This window comes from Zea mays, chromosome 4 (assembly GCF_902167145.1).
Source record: "Zea mays cultivar B73 chromosome 4, Zm-B73-REFERENCE-NAM-5.0, whole genome shotgun sequence".
Classification (NCBI taxonomy): Eukaryota; Viridiplantae; Streptophyta; class Magnoliopsida; order Poales; family Poaceae; genus Zea; species Zea mays.
The window spans coordinates 137,558,765-137,579,415 of record NC_050099.1 but is presented as its reverse complement, the minus strand read 5'-3'; the positions used below and the strand labels follow the sequence as shown (position 1 = coordinate 137,579,415).

Sequence of the window (20,651 nt, the reverse complement as noted above, 5' to 3'; positions counted from 1 at the left end):
AATTTCCCGCTTCTGAGCTTCAGCTTGACCTTTAAAAGCAGCTTCGTCTTCCTTTATTTTATTTATCAATGAGTGTAATATTTTATCTTTTTCAAGACCTTCGTTCCTCAGTTCAATAACTTCGGAACGAAGGTTGCTCAGGGCTATAGAACACCCTTCGTCTTTAGCATCTTTCTGCGCCCTAAGGGCATTGCTAAGTATCAGGCCCTGCAAAGAGAAATATGTGTGCGTCAATAGGTTTAAACAAACGAAAAATTTTGGACTCAACAAAAAATACAAGGATTTCATTTGTTGCACCTTTAAGCTATTGTAAGCTAGGCTGTCGGCCAGATCGTTCTTCGACAGCACCGAGAGCCCGTCTTCTAAAGTTGGGAATCCGAAGCTCCTGCTCATCTCCCGGCAGACAGAAATTTCCTTGCTGTCGGGGAGACAATACAAGAAGTCTTCTTCTCCACTGCCATTGAATATTAACGCCCCCTTTGGATATTTCAGTTTTTGGGCGTAGTGCTGGGCCTCTTGCTCTTCTTTTTCTGATAGTTTTTTCCCCGAAGCATGACGAACAATATAATCACGAACTTTGGGGGATGCTTCGGGGGCAATGACACCGGTTTCTTCAACAAAAGTTGGCTTTGTTATTTTTTCTGCCTCACTTTCCAAGGATTTTATCTTTGCAGGCTCTGAGGGCCCAGCTTCGGCTTCAGTCTCTTGCCCGGGAGCTTTAGAACCAGAAATTTCAGTTGTTGTTTCAGAAATGACAGCAACCCTCTTCGGAGGTGTGCTTGAAGATTTGATCGTTTCCAGTACATCTAGCACATTAGTCATTCTCTTTCTTTTTGGAGTCACTGCTGGCACTTTTTGATTTTTTACTGTCTCAATGTTTGCTGCAGGACTCAAAACTTCTGATGTTTTGGATCCCTCAGTTGCTTCTTTTACCTCTTCCATTTTTTCTGTGGACGGCGCTTCGGCCTTCTCTTTCGTTTCTGATAACAAAATCTTTGTTTGTTCCAATTCTATCTTTGTTGGCACTTCGGCCGTTTCTGCGATTTCTGGCAGCATAGTTGGTTCGGCTGGTTTTTCGGCTTCGGTGGCCGAAGAAGTTTCTCCGGTAAACTCAGGCACCGAAGCTGGTTCAATATAGCGCGGCCGATGTGTAAGGACCTTTAACTTCTTTCTTTTCGGTTCTGGCTCGCTAGGAGCAGTTGTAGCTTCTTCTTTTGCAGAGATTGTGTTTTTTCTCTTCTGCCTTCGAATGGGATAGCAATAGTCAGGGTAGACAAACCCGATTGCATCAAATACCCGATTCAGCCTCTTCTTTTTTCGGCCTCCGAAGGCTGCTGACATTGCAGTGTCTTCGGCCTTCGAATAAGCCCCAAGCAGTTCATCACTTAAATTTTCAATACTTTTTAACCAGTCATCATCTGGCTCAACAAACTTATCTCCAAATTTAAAAGTGTACTTCAACCTGATAAGTCCACCTTCGTCGGCCTCTTTTACGGTTTCTTGTGGCATTTCCCATTTCTCCGCGAGCGGCCATACCCTGAAGGCAATATGCTCTTGTACTAAGTCTCTCGTTCCAATGAAAGAGCAGACTGCGCCGAAGGCTCTCTGGCATTCTTCGGTAGCTTCATTCATTTCAACCTTCGGCCTCCGAAGGCCGAAGCTTTGCCAGATAGGGCGCATAATTACACCTTTGATATCTTCTCGTATTGTCAGATTATTCTTCACATAAAACCATTCTGTCATCCAGTCGCCGGGCCATCTCTTTCGAAAGGTTGGCACGGGGCAGCTTGACCCGGACCGAGAAACAAAACTGTAGCAACTAAAATTATTGTGATACTGTTCCTTACCCCAAGGTTTTGTCTCATATGATAATTCGTGTATATTACAGAAGCTTTTTGCATTAGGCTTCAGACCTTGGCTTCTCACGGCCCACACGAAGATATTCAGCTTTATAATTGCCTCGGGGGTAAGTTGATGGAGATAGATTTCGAATATTTTCAGCACCTCCACAACGAAGCTGCTCAAGGGAAATCGCAGTCCAGCTTTCAAAAAGCTTCGGTACACTACAACTTCATTCTCTTCGGGATGTGGGCAAGTTTTTTCCCCTTCGTCCGCCCTCACAATGGACAAATCCCGGAAATACCTTCCTCTCATATTAACAAGATGATTTTCTTTGATAGTTGATTTACCATAAACTGAATGGCTTGGTCGCCAGGGACGATCTTCGGAGTCTTCCCCACCACTGTCCACATCATAGCTGTCACTGTCACCAGTATCCTCAGACAAACCTTCCAGAATCTCCTTGGTGATTTTTTCTGTGTTGGTCTTTGACATCGCTATAAGAAACCCCAAATTTTTCTCTTCGTCGAGGCTCAGTTTCGTCTCAGCAGCAGTCTTCTTATCTTCGGACATCTTCGGAGACACTAAAAAACTATTTTCAAAGCCGAAGCTTCAAAACTAAAAGCTTAAGCAAATCGTAGTGCGCAAGAGCTAAAATTTGCGTGAGCGGAAGCAGTTGGCCAGAGAGCGTGTCAAATGCGTTTGCGGTATGGCCCTATTTATACGCCAAGTGCGTTGAAAATTGAAAAACCCCGCTTGTCAGTGAATGTTGCTATTCTAGCACAGGGAAGGTGTTTTTTCGGACCTTCGGCGTAAAGCCTTCGTCCAGATCGCAATCTAAATTTATTTTGAACAAATTAATATTGCGAGGGGCTACTGTTGGGGACCTTCGGCATCCGAAGGTCCTCAAAAACAGGATTTAATAGTATTTCTGGAGTATAATGTGTGAACAGGTATCTTCGGACTCAAGTCAGGCATCATAGTAGACCAGAATAATACGAAGGTTGGTGAAGCGCCGAAGGTGTAAGCAGGAAAGCTTCGGCGAGACAGCAGCAGTTGAAACCGACTTAAAGATGAAAAGGCTATTTAGACCTCGACAGATTACTATAGGATTATTATCAAGTGTAAAGGGCATTAATGTAATTTTGTACGGGCTGCGTCCCGTGCCTATAAATATGTGAACAGTACTCCCGTACTGTTCACGCTGACTTGGCATTCGCTTTTTGCGTCACGCTTGTACTGTCATCTCATTCCGATTGAAGGTACACTTGTAATCCAACGATATTTTTGTTTATACCTAATAATAATATATAATTGTTCATGTTGTCTTTTATATTCTTTATATTTCATCCTTCGTCATTGTTTAATGAATTTATGAAGGTACGTCCTTCATAACCTTCGTCCGTAAACCATTATATCCTAAGGGAAATAATGCTTCGGAGGACGAAGGACCTTAACGATTAATATTTTCTATGTTGCCTTGTTCTTAACTCATAGCACTTGAGAACAAGTCCCCAACCACCTTTTTCCTAATTGATTTTGGTGGTTGAATTGCCCAACACAAATAAATTGGACTAACTAGTTTGCTCTAGTCTATAAGTTCTACAGGTGCCAAAGGTTCACAATAAGCCAATAAAAAGACAAAGGAAGGGTTCAAATAAAGAGAGCAAAAGGCATCCCAAAAGGCACCCTGGTCTGGCGCACCAGACTGTCTGGTGTGCCACCTGACAGTGTCCGGTGCACCAGGGCACTCGACGCTGAACTCGCTACCTTCGGGAAAATGGGAGGCCGCTCCGCTATAATTCACCGGACTGTCCGGTGAAGCACCGGACAGTGTCTAGTGTCACACCGGACTGTCCGGTGTGCCAGCGGAGCAACGGCTACTTCGCACGCAACGTTCGACTGCAACACATTTAATGCGCGCCTGCGCGCGCAGAGGACAGAGCACGCGCAGTTGGCGCACCGGACAGTCTACAGGACCTGTCCGGTGCACCACCGGACAGCCTAGAGGCCTCACCTGCCAGAGCTCCAACGGTCGAACCCCAACGGTCTGCGGACGTGGCTGGCGCACCGGACTGTCCGGTGCGCCATGCGACAGCAGCCTTCCAACAGCCATATTTTGGTGGTTGGGGCTATAAATACCCCAACCACCCCACATTCAATGGCATCCAAGTTTTCCACCTTCAACACATTACAAGAGCTATAGCATTCAATTCTAGACACTCCAAAGAGATCAAATCCTCTCCCAAGTCCGGAATCACTCCAAATCAAATACTGACTAGAGAGAGTGACATTTGTGTTCATTTGAGCTCTTGCGCTTGGATCGCTTCTTTTCTTTCTCATTCTTCTTGTGACCAAACTCAATTGTAACCAAGGCAAGAAACACCAATTGTGTGGTGGTCCTTGCGGGAACTTTGTGTTCCGTTTGATTGAGAAGAGAAGCTCACTCGGTCTAGGTGACCGTTTGAGAGAGGGAAAGGGTTGAAAGAGACCCGGTCTTTGTGACCACCTCAACGGGGAGTAGGTTTGCAAGAACCAAACCTCGGTAAAACAAATCCTCGTGTCTCACTCTTTATTTGCTTGTGATTTGTTTTCACCCTCTCTCGCGGACTCGTTTATATTTCTAACGCTAACCCGGCTTGTAGTTGTGCTTAAGTTCATAAATTTCAGATTCGCCCTATTCACCCCCCCCCCTCTAGGCGACTTTCAGTGGTAAAATCAAACCTATGGGAGGATGTGTCAAAGAAATTTGTCATGCCAAGGGATGAAACCCATACCCTCAGTGTGAAGAAGGTCGCTTTGAAATCTATGAGTAAGGATTGACTTCTCGAGATTGTTTGATCCTGTTTGCATCATTTCTTGGGATTTATGATTTATTTTCCTTTTATTCGTACAGGCCATGCATGGAAGGATTTCAAGTGGAAACTAAATATAAATTATGTCAAGAAGGACAAAACTCCATTTGAGGACTATCCAGAACTCAAGAAAGAGTGGTGGCCAAACTTTGTGGAGTGGGTTACCTCTGATGAGTATATTGCTCTAGGAGAAAAGGGCAAGAAAAGCCAAAGCATGAATAAGTTCCGTCAAAAACTAGGTCGGCGAAGCTATACTGTACAAAAGAGAAAATGGGCAAAGGAAGATGCACAAGCATTAACTGAGGGTAAATCTATTCCATTTCAAGACATGCCAGATGGTCGTCATAAGGATTGGGCAAGGGCGAGGAATCCTTCTGGCGATGTGAACATAACAGAGTCGCATCCAATCATAAAGAAAATTGTAATGTTCCTCTCCACACATAACTTGTCCATTTAATTTTCTTACCCTATTTGATTCACACATAAAACTGTTTTTTCTGGTAGATCTAAATGAAAAGTCAGTAGCTGGTACCTTTACACCATTGGATAATATGGACATACTTGCAACAGCAATAGGGAGTAATCATCCAGGGAGGACAACAGGAGTGAGTGCTTATGTGGGTTTAGGGATGGGTCTTGCTCAAGGTGATGGCCCTCGTAAGAAGAAACGTAGAACAACGAAAGAATATGTCAAGAGGATTGTGGATGAGTACGAGGCCAAGTTTGAGAAACTGACAGCCCTGTGTCAGAGTATGGAGCGTCGATTAAACAATTATGAGAGTTGCTCATCTTCAAAATTTATTGATACACCAAACCATGCAACACATCATTCAGTTGACTCATTACAAGTAACTTCATCTACTTGCAGCACATATGACTTATTAGATAACAAAATCAATGTGCCACTAATATTCTGCATTTTCCCTTAATTCTTCCTATGTTTAACATTTCAGGAGGTGATGAAATGCAAGTTGGTGGTGCAGATAGGTCTGCAATCTGTTGTGGTCGCTAGAGGGCAGGCTTACCCTCCAAAGGATGTTGTAACCGTCCATGGGATTGAGCGGCGAGATGACCACACAAAAGTGCAGGTTGATTTTGTGTTTGACAACTTCTTGGAATTTCCACTCCCTATACCTATCGCTGGTGGTGATATGTTCACTCTTGGCGAAGCCAAAAATTCATTTGTGTTATGGCCTAAGTCAGGCATACAACTAGCAGAGGTACACTTTGCTAACTTCAACCTGATGAACTTATTAATGTTATTCAAAACTTGGTTAATGCCATGTACTTGTTTCTGAATTTTACATAGGAAACAACAGTTCATGCAAAGCCTCAACAAGTCCCACACACATCGCCTCAGGTACTCCATCACACACCTGAAAAGGATAAAATGCCAACACCAACAATGGGTACCGAGGATATAGATGTCACACATAGTGCCTCCAATGTCAGCAAGAAGAGGAAACATAAGCATAAAAAACATAACAAAAGCAAAGAGAAGGAGCAAAAAAATTCACAACAGAAAAACATAGAAGATGATGGTCTTGATCCCCTTTGGACTCCCCCCTTTCATCAACGATCTCCACCACCAGTTCCAAATAATAAACAATTTGTGCTAGGGAAGCCTTTAGTATCTAGTACATTGCTTAAGAGGATGGGTAAACAGAGCCAATGTTTCCACAAAAGGTATTTTGCTATGACCACACCAATATCTCGAAGGCAAAGTGCCACACACTTCATGGTACGATACGAAGAACATGATTTTCTTGAAAAATCTGGGGTCTATGCAGTAGAATTCAGTGATGTATTTCACATCTACAATGATCTTGCCCTTGACATATCCTTACATCGGAGTTGGATGCTGTGAGTGAGATCCACCATTTCCTATAAGTGTCTACTTTTTGTTCTTTATCTAACTATTCTTTTAATAGATGCATGAGGAAGATAGACAAATACAGAGTCATAGTTGTCTTTTTAGATCCAGAGATGATCATTTTAAAGAGAATCAATGAAGAGGCTGATGAAGTCGAAGCATACATTGTGAAAGCATTGCTTGCTCAGCAGGACAAAGAGTGCATATTTGTTGTTTGCCAGGAAGGGTAAGGCCTAGCACTAATAACACTCTATAGTTTTTTAATCTGTATCTTAATGTTCTATCTTCCTCATTTCAGTTACCATTGGGCCTTGTTAGTTATTTTCCCAAAATGGAATACAGTGTACAATATTGACTCCAAAGGTTACCAATCCCCTAGCTGCTATAGTATTAAAAAGCTATTCGATGAGTGGGTATTACCTTTATCATAATTCTATTTTGCTCTAAATTTCAATTGTTACTTACACCATTAGTCACCATTATTGTAGGGCTTTTGGTGCTTATGTCGACAAAAAAGGTCGCCATAACATGAATTTTGGTCGCACAGTTATATGGAAACATTTTCAGGTAATCATGTCCTTAACCTGAAATTATTAGCAAGACATATAATTAGACATTCCCGCTGGATATTTTCCTTATGAATCACATGTTTTAGGCACACATACAACCACCTGGCAGTATGCTTTGCGGACAATATGTGATGTACCACATGTTATCCTTTGCGGATAATCTTAGTTTGGACCGTGATCGATATCCTCAGGTTGTTTTTACAGTCTGAATTCTATTTTACTCAAACCTATGCAATATGATGTTATAAATATTTACATGCTTTATGTTTTTCAAGGGTCGTGCTGGTTTTGCAACATGTCCATTATTGCCTGATGAGATAGCAAATGTCCGAGAACGGTTGCTCGACTTCTTCATGAATGAGGTGATAGACATTGGTGGATCATGCAGGGTTGAAGGTGCTTCATATAACTAAATCTAGCATGGCTTCCTAGGTAAGATGTTACATTCATATAACCTTTTACATCATATGCCACATTGTGAGGTGTTCATCTGTGTCTAACTAATAATTATTGTGTTCTATTTATTGTACTGGAAAAGATGGAATGGCCGCACCAGTGTGCAGACTTGATTTCATATATATTTAGTTAGGCACGACGATAGCGCAAACAATTGATTACCAAGTTTGTCAATTAGTATTTTAGTTTGGACATAGAGTACGCTTATGCATGAGCTATTTGACAATGCTTATTTATGAGATATATAATGGTAATTTAGAATGATATCATCCTACTTTCATATATTTGATGGACATCACATATGCATCTAGTTTTTTCTCCAAGTTTCAGCATGTAGTACATAGGGCTAGGTGTCGATCCGGATTGTGGCGCCCGACGAGGTGGGGACATCGTTTGAGAGGGCCGATGAGGTGATCTTCGAGGAGGAGGAAGATGATGGACAGACAATGAGGACACGCCCCGAGGACCCCTCACCTATCAAATACATAGTGAGGTGAGCAGTGTTTTTGTTAAAGACTTGCAATCAACCATGAATTCTAATGAAAGAAATCTCACTAACTAGCTTTTCAGGATCTCATTTTCCTTTTTATATGGTGAAGCATTCGGAGTTAATAGTTTTGAAAATTGAGTTATGGCCCATGTACTAGATCAACTGGAGTTGGTTTACTACACTTTATTGTTCAGAGGGTGTTGTGGGAGTAGGAGTGGGAGTAGGACTAGCTAAACGAGTGAAGTAACAATAATATACTTCATCCCGTGCCTTGTTAGAGCAGAATATGGCTAAACGAGTGAACAATAATATACTCCATTCGATGCTTTGTTAATTGTTATAGCAGTATGTAATACATATAGATATAGCATACTCATAATTGGAGTAGCAAACCATCTTACTTATTGTTTAGAGTGAGAAAACTATAGACAGCAGAACATTTTGTCTACAAGATGACAATGTGCTCGTGGCTGTGCTCCTTTTTTGTGCTTTTTAGTTGAAATCTATTGCTACTTAAAGCTAACTAATTTCTCAGCAGACAACTTGCCTTCTGTTGCACTATTTTCTGAGCATATAATTGATTGTCTCTGCCTTTCTAATTCTAGGTCCTTAATGTTTTGTTCAACCTTTGCAAAATTAATAAAAGAAGACAGGAACAAGCAGCCAAAAATGGAATCATCCCTCACTTGATGAAATTTGTCATGTCAGACTCACCTCTGCGGTAGTATGCCCTGCCTTTGCTGTGTGATATGGCTCACGCTTCTCGCAATTCTAGAGAGTAGTTGAGGGTTCATGGAGGTTTGTCAGTATATCCAAACACCAGGAGGCAAGATGCAATGTAAGGTAATAGAGTATTACATTGAAACTGAGACAAAATGGGAATACTAACACTTTTTCAAAAATTGATATGTTGCTGCATTTGCTTACACTTTTTTTGGTTTCAAGGTCCACCAGTTGCATCTGCAGCATCAAAGCGTAAGAAAGGTGATAAAAATAAAGGGAAATCTGAAATGAGCTCAATTGGGGAGTTATTGGTCATCCCATTCCTGTCAAAGTTTCCTATACCTTCTCATGGTGAGGATGCATCATCAGTAGCAGTGCAAAAGTAAGAAAGGCTTAAAGACGATTAGACATACCACTATGTTTATTTACTATACTATTATCTTGATGTACTAAATGATTTCATTTCAGTTATTTCGGTGTTTTGATGGCATATGGAGGCCTCCAAGATGCAAGATATTCAAATTTTACCCTTCTAGTGTGTCTTATTTTATGAATTGGTTTTATAAGAAAATGCTGATTCATTTCAGTATCCATCTTGCAGTTTCTGACTGAAAAGAAAGATTTAACAATTACATTGATCAGGAACCGGATTCTCCCATTATATTCTTTGCATCCTTGCAGCCCATATTTGATTTCAACGGCTAATTGGGTTATTGGTCAGCTTGCGATATGCCTACCAGAGGTTACTGTTAGAAATATGCCCTAGAGATAATCATAGAGATGAGCATATTTCTTTGTATCCATGATATATATATTGCTTAATTGAATATCCATGGAAGGCACCTTGTATTGATTAGCAATTATGTGAATTGTTTGTGAGATTCTTTACTTATATGGTTATTCTAAATGATGTCCCTAGTCAGAGTCGATGACTAGCACATGTATTAGTTGATGACTACATTTCACAAGTCATGAACATGGAGATGTTAAACTAATAATGTGGGCGCATGTATGACATGAGGCTGGACCGACCCAACGTGAGATATTGTAATATAGTTCTCTTCTTGCAACATGAATACTGTATCCTTAGACCTGAGATTGTCGCATGTTCTCAAGATGTGAATTGACTTACTTAGGGACTATCAAACGCTATCCCGTAACTGGGTAGTTATAAAGGTAGTTTTGGGTTTGTCAGGAAGCATGCTATGAGGCATGGTCAGTCAAGATGGAATTTGTCCCTCTCTTTGTGAGAGAGATATCTCTGGGCCCCTCGAGTGATTGGATCAAGAAATGCATGGCCGTGCTAGGGTTAAGAGTTAACCATTGAAAGGATTCCAATTCACAGTATCGAGAAAGAGAGGTCAGCTTAGAGCCAGACCAAATATCGTGAGACAAAGGGAACAACATGTACTTAATGTCGCAATGGTTCGTCTGATATGATCTTTACGTACACATAGGAGTTGACATGTCTTGCTAGAGGCCGCTGTCAATTATTGGGCCAAGTAAGAGTACTCGGGCTATGTCTATTTGTACGTGAACCTATAGGGTCACACACTTAAGGGGAAGGAAGCCTAATTCGGATTAGATCCGAAATTAGACTGGGCTTTAGGGTTAATGATGGGCCTCGGTGTCAGAAGCCCACCATAACGCCTATATATTGAGGGGCGGGGGCGCGGTTAAGGATAACCTAATTCGCCACCAGCGAACTAACAGCCGCCGCCCACCTCTCGCCCTCGCCAAGCCGCCGTCGCGAACCTAGCAGTTCGGTACGCGGCGCTTCCTCCCTGTACGTGTGGATACCTCGGAGGTGCTACATCTGGAGCACTTGGGCGAACCGTGCGAGGACGTGAAGGACGCCGGCGACTGCACGGCACTGCTCGACGCGTTCGTCTACATCGAGACGTCTTCCGCTGCTCTGCGCGTCTAGTGGTAATTCCATGACCTATAACCGCAGTAGTTCTTGGTATTATGGGGATGAAAATTTTTGTTTTGCGCTAGCGTAGCCTCCCCGTAATCCTACAGTGGTATCAAAGCCAGGTTCTGCGTAAGTTTTAGGTCTGGATCTAGGTTCATGTGATGGATCTACTTGTTGCACGGTTTGATTAGATCAATTGGTAATAAAGGGTTGAAGTAGATTACATCGGATATGACTGGAGAGATCAGTTCGTCCTTCTCTGTTGTATGCGCGACTTGCCCCTACCGGCTGGAATCACCATCGAGGCTAACTGCGTACACAACCAGCAGATTGACGCAACAGATCGACGTCATGAGTGTAATCTTCTTCGGGTCGAAAGTCTCGGATTTGGGTTGATTTGATCAACCGCATGAGATTTCCAGTGGAATTTCCATACATACGATGCATGGAATTTGATCAACCGCCGTGGCTATCTGCTGTAGTGGCGAACGTATAGAAACGTGTTTGTCTAACCTGTTTTTGTAGGACATGTGATCGGTATGGCTATTATGTGTATGTGATGCATGTTAATAAATTATTCATGACCTGCGTGTCGTGACCAGGGCAATACGGCTGGAGCCAAATGTATTGTCCAAATTTAATGTAATGACCTGCGTGTCAACATGTGATGATCCAAAGCGTATATGTAATTTGTTTACCAGCATACGTTAGATAGGTCTTGAAGGACTCATCACCTGGAGGATGGCATACCTATATCATGGAGATGGAGATCATCGTGATGGACAGATTATTGGAGATGGGGATCACCATGTGAAAGCAAGCCATACCGAATCACAACTGTTGTGTGAATGCCATTCTTATTGTTCTACTTGTTTATATTGCATATATGTCCTTGCGTGCGATGTTATAAGTAGGACGATCCCTCATAAATGTTTAAGCTTTAATGCCTATCCAAACCTTGCACTATCATAAGTCTTGTACAATTGGTGGTGGGTCTATGAAATTAGGGTGCCACCAGTTTTCCTTGACTAGATAGGTTTGTATCGGATACGAACTGCAGAAAGGGTTGGTTAACTTAAACAAAGTCAGCTTAATGGTTAAGGACTTTGAGGCATAAGGTTGGGAGCCGAGACATAGAGATGTCACCCAACAACAGGAGTCATATATATGATATGATTAGCAAGGAGTTGCTTACCGATCTACCTTGTCTTCTAGCGGTGATGCTAAAGCTCACTAGTAGACTTGTTAGTTGTGGGTTCTGAATCACTAAGTATCAATCGAGGGATATTGATTTTAGTGGGAGTAGAATATTAAATGTTTAATATGATTTACTCTGTCATGGATATTTTTGTCTTAGTATTTTGCATTATTTTGTTGTAGATGGCACCTAGCACACCAACATTTACTTTGCGATCAATTCTTGAAAAGGATAAGTTAAATGGAACAAACTATACGGATTGGATCCGTAACCTGAGAATTGTTCTCAGGGCTGAAAAAAAGGAAGACGTTCTAGACACCCCACTGCCAGAGGATCCTGGTGAAAATGCAACTGCTGCAGCTAAAACCGCTTACAAGAAAGCAATGGATGCTAATCTTGAAGTGAGTTGCCTAATGCTTGCTTGCATGGAGCCTGAGCTCCAGATGCAGTTTGAGTCAAACCATGAGGTGTACGATATGATCGTGGCGCTCAAGGATATGTTCCAGACTCAGGCTAGGACTGAAAGGTTCAATGTGTCCAAAGCCTTTCTGGAATGCAAGCTAGCAGAAGGCGCAGCAGTTGGGCCACATGTAATCAAAATGGTTGGTTACAGTCAGAGGTTGGAGAAGCTAGGCTTCCCAATAAGCCAAGAGTTGGCCACTGACTTCATTTTGGCATCTCTTCCGCCCAGCTATGGAAACTTCATCACGAACTACCATATGCATGGGGCGGAGAGGGGCCTCAATGAACTATGTGGCATGCTGAAAACAGCAGAGGGGGACATAAAGAAAAGCGCTGGCAGCAGCGGCCATGTGATGGCGGTCCAAAACAAACCCAACTTTAAGAAGAAGGGTAAATCTCAAAAGAAGAAGGGCAAGGCAAAGGATACAGTATCCAAGCCAAATCAAAAGCCCAAGGCTGGACCAGCTGCAGATGCAGAGTGCTTTTATTGCAAAGAACTTGGTCACTGGAAAAGGAATTGCAAGCAGTACTTGGCCTCTATTAAGGATCGCGGCGGTAAGGGTACAGCCGCAGCAGGTACACTTGCTATTCACATTACAGAAATTTTTCTTGCTGATTCTTATATTAATTCTTGGGTATTTGATACCGGATCGGTTGCCCATATTTGCAATTCGATGCAGGGAATGATAAGAAGTAGAAGCGTGAAAAGAGGAGAAGTTGATTTCCGGGTAGGCAATAATGCAAGAGTTGCTGCGTTGATCGTCGGGACGATGCAACTCCACCTCCCATCAGGATTTATTTTGGAGTTAAATAATTGTTATCTAGTTCCTAGTATGAGTCGAAACATTATGTCTCCTTCATGTTTGATGAAGGATGGTTATTCATTTGCGAGTGAAAACAATGGTTGTGTGATCTCTAAGAATGGCATGTTTGTGGCTTTTGCATCCATTATGAATGGGTTATTCATTTTAAATCTTGATGATGCACCTATCTGTAATATTAGTGCTAAAAGGCCTCGGCCTAATGATTTAAGTCCTACCTACATGTGGCACTGTCGTTTGGGTCATATAAGTGAGAATCGCATGAAGAAGCTTCATTCTGATGGGCTTTTAACTTCGTTTGATTTTGAATCATACGAGACATGTGAAGCTTGCTTACTTGGTAAGATGACCAAGGCGCCCTTCACGGGTTTACCGGAGAGGACGTTAGATTTATTGGAACTCATACATACTGATGTGTGCGGACCAATGAGTACGACAGCTAGGGGAGGATTCCAATACTTCATAACCTTCACTGATGATTTTAGTAGATATGGGTATGTCTACTTAATGAAACACAAGTCTGAATCCTTAGAAAAGTTCAAAGAGTTTCAGAATGAAGTAGAAAATCAGCGTGGCAAGAAAATTAAAGCACTGCGATCAGATCGTGGTGGTGAATATTTGAGTCATGAGTTTAGCAATCATCTAAAGAGTTGTGGAATTGTTCCACAGCTTACGCCGCCTGGAACGCCTCAGAGGAATGGCGTGTCTGAGCGACGTAATCGGACTTTATTGGATATGGTTCGATCAATGATGAGCCAGTCGGACCTACCTTTGTCGTTTTGGGGATACGCTCTAGAAACAGCAGCTTTCACACTAAATAGGGTACCGTCTAAGTCCGTAGTTAAGACACCATATGAGATGTGGACTGGGAAGACTCCCAGCTTGTCTTTTCTGAAGATTTGGGGTTGTGAGGTTTACGTCAAGCGACTACAGTCGGATAAACTCACTCCAAAATCGGACAAGTGCATGTTCGTGGGATATCCAAAGGAAACTTTAGGATATTACTTTTACCACCGGTCAGAGGGCAAAGTGTTTGTCGCCCGGAACGGTGTGTTCTTAGAGAAAGAGTTTCTCAAAAGAGAGAAAAGTAAACAAAAGGTGTATCTTGAAGAAGTTCAGGATGAGCCAGTGGGACAAGATTCAACAAGTGATGCTAATGTAGCAGAACAAGTTGAGACGTCTATGGCAAGAGAATCACCACCACAACCACGAAGGTCAGCAAGGCTTCGCGAGGCACGAGGAGAAGTGCTATTGTTGGGCAATGGGGAAGTGTTGTTGTTAGACAACGACGAACCTGCAACATATTCAGAAGCGATGATGGACCCAGATTCCGAGAAATGGCATGTCGCCATGAGATCCGAGATAGATTCCATGGGAGAAAATCAAGTTTGGAACTTGGTTGACCCGCCTGATGGTGTTAGACCTATAGAATGCAAATGGATCTATAAGAAGAAGAAAGACATGGATGGAAATGTTCACATCTATAAGGCTCGACTTGTTGCAAAGGGTTTTCGACAAGTTCAAGGAGTTGACTATGACGAGACATTCTCGCCAGTAGCGATGCTTAAATCTATTCGGATCATTCTAGCTATTGCCGCATATTTCGATTATGAGATTTGGCAGATGGATGTCAAAACAGCTTTCCTTAATGGAAACCTAGATGAGGACGTGTATATGATACAGCCCGAGGGTTTTGTCGATCCGATCAATGCTGGAAAGATATGCAAACTTCAGAAATCCATTTATGGGTTGAAGCAAGCATCTCGGAGTTGGAACATTCGTTTTGATGAAGTGATCAAAGGGCTTGGTTTTCATCAGAATGAAGAAGAAGCATGTGTTTACAAGAAGGAAAGTGGGAGCGCTGTTGTATTTCTGATCTTGTATGTGGATGACATATTATTGATTGGGAATGACATTCCTATGCTGGAGTCCGTCAAGGCTTCACTGAAAAAGAGTTTTTCTATGAAGGACTTAGGGGAAGCAGCATATATTTTGGGCATAAGGATCTATAGAGATAGGTCGAAGAGGCTTATAGGATTAAGTCAAGATACGTACATTGACAAGGTTTTGAAACGGTTCAACATGGAACAGTCCAAGAAAGGTTTCATACCTATGTCACATGGTAAACACCTTAGCCAGATGCAATGTCCTGCGACGGCTAATGAGCGAGAGCGCATGAGTAAGGTACCATACGCCTCAGCGATTGGATCAATCATGTATGCCATGATAAGTACACGCCCAGATGTTTCATACGCTATAAGTGCTACGAGTAGATACCAGGCTGATCCAGGTGAGGATCACTGGACAGCGGTAAAAGGCATTCTTAAGTACTTAAGAAGGACTAAAGATATGTTCCTGGTATATGGGGGTAAGGAGGAGCTCGTTGTAACTGGTTACACTGATGCTAGCTTCCAAACTGACCCAGACGAGTTAAAATCGCAATCAGGTTTTGTGTTCACAATAAATGGTGGTGCTGTTAGTTGGAAGAGTTCCACACAGGAGACTGTGACTGATTCTACAACAGAAGCCGAGTACATTGCAGCTTCTGAATCTGCGAAAGAAGGTGTTTGGATAAGGAAGTTCCTCATCGAGCTTGGTGTGTTTCCTAATGCATCTAGCCCATTGAACCTCTACTGTGACAACAATGGGGCTATTGCGCAAGCTAAGGAGCCAAGGAACCACCAGAAAAACAAACACGTACTGCGGAAGTTTCACCTCATACGGGAATTCATTAGGCGGGGTGAGATAAAGATATGCAAAATACATACGGATTTGAATGTTGCTGATCCTTTGACAAAACCTCTTCCACAACCTAAGCATGAGGCACACGTGAGATTATGGGTATTAGATATCTTCTAGATTAACTCTAGTGCAAGTGGGAGACTGTTAGAAATATGCCCTAGAGATAATCATAGAGATGAGCATATTTCTTTGTATCCATGATATATATATTGCTTAATTGAATATCCATGGAAGGCACCTTGTATTGATTAGCAATTATGTGAATTGTTTGTGAGATTCTTTACTTATATGGTTATTCTAAATGATGTCCCTAGTCAGAGTCGATGACTAGCACATGTATTAGTTGATGACTACATTTCACAAGTCATGAACATGGAGATGTTAAACTAATAATGTGGGCGCATGTATGACATGAGGCTGGACCGACCCAACGTGAGATATTGTAATATAGTTCTCTTCTTGCAACATGAATACTGTATCCTTAGACCTGAGATTGTCGCATGTTCTCAAGATGTGAATTGACTTACTTAGGGACTATCAAACGCTATCCCGTAACTGGGTAGTTATAAAGGTAGTTTTGGGTTTGTCAGGAAGCATGCTATGAGGCATGGTCAGTCAAGATGGAATTTGTCCCTCTCTTTGTGAGAGAGATATCTCTGGGCCCCTCGAGTGATTGGATCAAGAAATGCATGGCCGTGCTAGGGTTAAGAGTTAACCATTGAAAGGATTCCAATTCACAGTATCGAGAAAGAGAGGTCAGCTTAGAGCCAGACCAAATATCGTGAGACAAAGGGAACAGCATGTACTTAATGTCGCAATGGTTCGTCTGATATGATCTTTACGTACACATAGGAGTTGACATGTCTTGCTAGAGGCCGCTGTCAATTATTGGGCCAAGTAAGAGTACTCGGGCTATGTCTATTTGTACGTGAACCTATAGGGTCACACACTTAAGGGGAAGGAAGCCTAATTCAGATTAGATCCGAAATTAGACTGGGCTTTAGGGTTAATGATGGGCCTCGGCGTCAGAAGCCCACCATAACGCCTATATATTGAGGGGCGGGGGCGCGGTTAAGGATAACCTAATTCGCCACCAGCGAACTAACAGCCGCCGCCCACCTCTCGCCCTCGCCAAGCCGCCGTCGCGAACCTAGCAGTTCGGTACGCGGCGCTTCCTCCCTGTACGTGTGGATACCTCGGAGGTGCTACATCTGAAGCACTTGGGCGAACCGTGCGAGGACGTGAAGGACGCCGGCGACTGCACGGCACTGCTCGACGCGTTCGTCTACATCGAGACGTCTTCCGCTGCTCTGCGCGTCTAGTGGTAATTCCATGACCTATAACCGCAGTAGTTCTTGGTATTATGGGGATGAAAATTTTTGTTTTGCGCTAGCGTAGCCTCCCCGTAATCCTACAGTTACATGTTTTTCTTGTTTTTAAATTCCATCATCTCATAGGACATGCTAGATCAAAGTAGAGGCTTAATGTAATATGTACATCCCTCTACATTATACATTTCACTTTATTTCTTGTTTGCTTACCTGTAGGACATGAGTTCTAGTATTTATCAGTCCTTAATGAAGGCATTGACCATGGAGTATGTGGAGGACATAACTTGTTATCCGGTTTGTGCCTCTGCTTCTGGTGCTATTGCAGAACTCATCGAGGTAAGACTGAGTCAATGCAGTATTTTGCATTGTTGTCTACTTGCACCTGGAAATATGAACTGATATATTTTGTCTCTGTTTTTTTTCAGAATAGTTATGTTCCACCTGACTGGCTCATTCTTCTGCAAGTGGTTCTGAAAAGAATAAGTACTGAAGATGAAAATGAGTCTGCTCTTCTGTTCAAGCTTCTAGGCACAATAGTTGAGGGTGGACAGGAAAAAGTTGTCTCATATTCCTGAAATTGTATCCAACATTGCGAGTATTGTAATGGAGCTCCTGCCCCCTGTCCCAGATCCTTGGCCTCAGGTAGTAGTGCATCTTTCTTCTGTGTGGTCAATATTTTGGTACTTTGTGCATGGAGTACAATCACCATGCCTGCTTTTAATCTTATGATCAGTTATTACTTTCATGTTAACAATATCGTTTCCATCCATTGACAATTTATGGATTAGCTGATTCCTATACACATTGGTACTAAAAATTGGACATAAAAATATTAACCTAACTTGTAAACCTATTTGAATAGAATAATACCATACAATACATTTGGAAGTACTGACTGTTTACTTTTTTATATACAAATGCATGTTTCCCCAGTCATGCCTAAACGATCACCTTTCATCATATCCCAGTATTCCTGGTGTATCGGATTCCTTGAGGAAATCCCAACCACAGTATTTAATATATCTGCCATGTAGGTTGTTGAACAGGGTTTCGCAGTCCTCGTAGCAATGGTGCAAGCTTGGGAGAGCTCTGCACCAGATGAAAACAAGACACCTGAAAAGAGGTTTTGGCAGTCAGGCCAGTCTGCTATTGCCCAAACAATTTCATTACTGTTACAAAAAGCTTGGTTGTTTCAAGCTGACAATATGGTATGTTAGTTTGTCGTTGACCTGTTGTCTTGAGGTATTCAAGTGGTGAAACTTGCTTGATTGTTTTCAACATTCATTTCAGGAGGGCTCTGCATTACCACCTCTGTCATGCGTAAATGATGCTTCTGTGTTACTTGAGTTTGTCATGAGTTCTGTCACTTGCATGGAAGAAACTGAAAGTCTGAAGGTCTTTGAGCTGGTAGCTACATGGGCTGACGCTATTGCCAACTGGGACTCCTGGGAGGAGATGGAGGATCAGGGTGTTTTCAACACAATTAAAGAAGTTGTCAATTTCCACCAGAGATTTGACCTCGACGGTCTCTTCCTGAAAACACACTTTGTGAGATGTCATTCCACTAGGTATTCATTCTGTCATGGTTCTGTTTTAATACACGCAGGTCACTCAAGCAGATCTGAAGTTATTCTTAGTCCATATGTGGTGAGGTTGGTCGTTCTTTACTCCAAACACAATCTCCCTTCTGTATAGCTAAAAGTTTGCAGAAATGGCACCATCAAGATCGGTCTGGAGACCAACAAGATCATGGACTTCATCAAGTTTGACGTCGGCAACGTGGTCATGATGACCGGTGGGAGGAACACCAGGCGTGTAGGAGTGATCAAGAACAGGGAGAAGCACAAGGGCAGCTTCGAGACCATCCACGTGCTGCTTAGAGATTTTTCTATGTCTAGTTTTCTCCTATTTGTTGTATAGGAAAACATAGAATGGAATTCAAATTTGGTGGCCGCAAAATGTGGAGACTTGAATTCATATAAAGTTAGGCTTAACATTAGTGCAAACAGTTGTATTTTTGTTTAGATTTAGAGTACACTTATGTATGTGTTGTTTGACAATGCTTATTTATGATATATTGAATGGTACTTATTTATATTATATTAATTATAATGTTGTTCAATATATGTGTATGTATATTTCTCTTTCAAATTATTATAATGTGACATCTAAAAATGATTATAAATTGAAGAATATACTGCCGTGTAAGTCATTTCATTTAACTTAATAAGACGGTCACCAAAATGTCTAATATCAGTCTCCTAAATACGATGGTTTCTAAAACGTCCATTATTAGTCACCTAAATAAGATGGTTTTCCTATTGTAATCGTCTATTATTGTAGGATATTCGAGGCGGTTTGATAAATACTTTATGACTTTTAATGTTTGTATTCTCTACGATTCTTTAGAAGCAGTGTCTTAAAAAAAACCTAATTCAAGACGGTTTATCGGACGAAATGACTTAAACAAATACCTTTTTCAGACGGTTTATCGGAGAAAAAACTTAAACAAATACCTTTTTCAGATGGTTATAAATTAATAATTGTCTTATATAATATCTCTTAAGACGGTTTATAACCATCTTAAATGTGGGACATCTTTTGCGACTCCATCAAAATTGGACACTTCATAAGCGTCTTAATAACTGAAAATTAACCGTCTCATATAGCTTGATCTGTAGTAGTGAAAGCACGTATGAGCATATAAGCTAGTTCTTAGCACACCTAGGAGAATTGACTGATAGAGAAGCCTACCATGTCCATTTATTCTCGCTATCTCTGATTGGTACCGCATTTGCATGGTACGCAACCCTGCCACCTAACTCTATTAACTCTTGGGAGCAGTTAGAATAGAAACTTCATGAACACTTCTCGGGAGAGCATGAGTTAGAATTAGCTGATTTAGCTTCAGTCTGACAACGGCCCAAAGAATCAGTTAATGACTATGTCTGAAGGTTCTAGGACATTAGAAACTGATGCTTTCAGATCCATGTCACAGAAAAACAGCTAGCAAGGGTTGACTTTCAATGGGTTGCGATCTTACTTAAAAGAGAAATTAGATGGCACCCAGCTCTTTTCGTTAGTGCACTAGCACCACCGAGCTTTGGCTTGTGGAAGCCGATGTAAAGAGGCATCAAAATCGGCTAGCCACAAGATGCATCTAGTGGGGCACGATAGTTCGGATGATGAATCCACAGATATATATATCACCGAACTTGTTTGGCCAACACGGGCTAAACCTTCTGCATGTTCTTCTTTACAACTGGTTCAAAAGAATCAGCAAGAGGAAGTTAAATTTACTTTTAATGTTGTCAAATGTGATAAAATATTTGACGAGCTAGTATAAAGCGGCAACGTTAAATTAACACATATTATTC

The 20,651-nt window shown here is 41.8% G+C and overlaps 1 protein-coding gene and 1 long non-coding RNA gene across 2 annotated transcripts; both read left to right on the top strand.

The window, feature by feature from the left end:
• The first annotated feature begins 7,097 nt into the window (after window positions 1-7,097).
• LOC103653728 (uncharacterized) lies at window positions 7,098-7,570 on the top strand. The gene is made up of 3 exons (XR_565674.1): window positions 7,098-7,134; window positions 7,223-7,327; window positions 7,412-7,570. It is a non-coding gene; the product is annotated as an uncharacterized lncRNA (long non-coding RNA).
• A 1,847-nt stretch (window positions 7,571-9,417) lies between these two features.
• Window positions 9,418-19,299, top strand: LOC103653725 (uncharacterized). The gene is made up of 5 exons (XM_020551876.2): window positions 9,418-9,547; window positions 17,491-17,610; window positions 17,700-17,916; window positions 18,309-18,482; window positions 18,565-19,299. Exons 3-5 carry the CDS (start codon window positions 17,878-17,880, stop codon window positions 18,967-18,969), a joined length of 618 nt encoding a protein of 205 aa, XP_020407465.1. The 5' UTR covers window positions 9,418-9,547; window positions 17,491-17,610; window positions 17,700-17,877; the 3' UTR covers window positions 18,970-19,299.
• The last annotated feature ends 1,352 nt before the right edge of the window (window positions 19,300-20,651 follow it).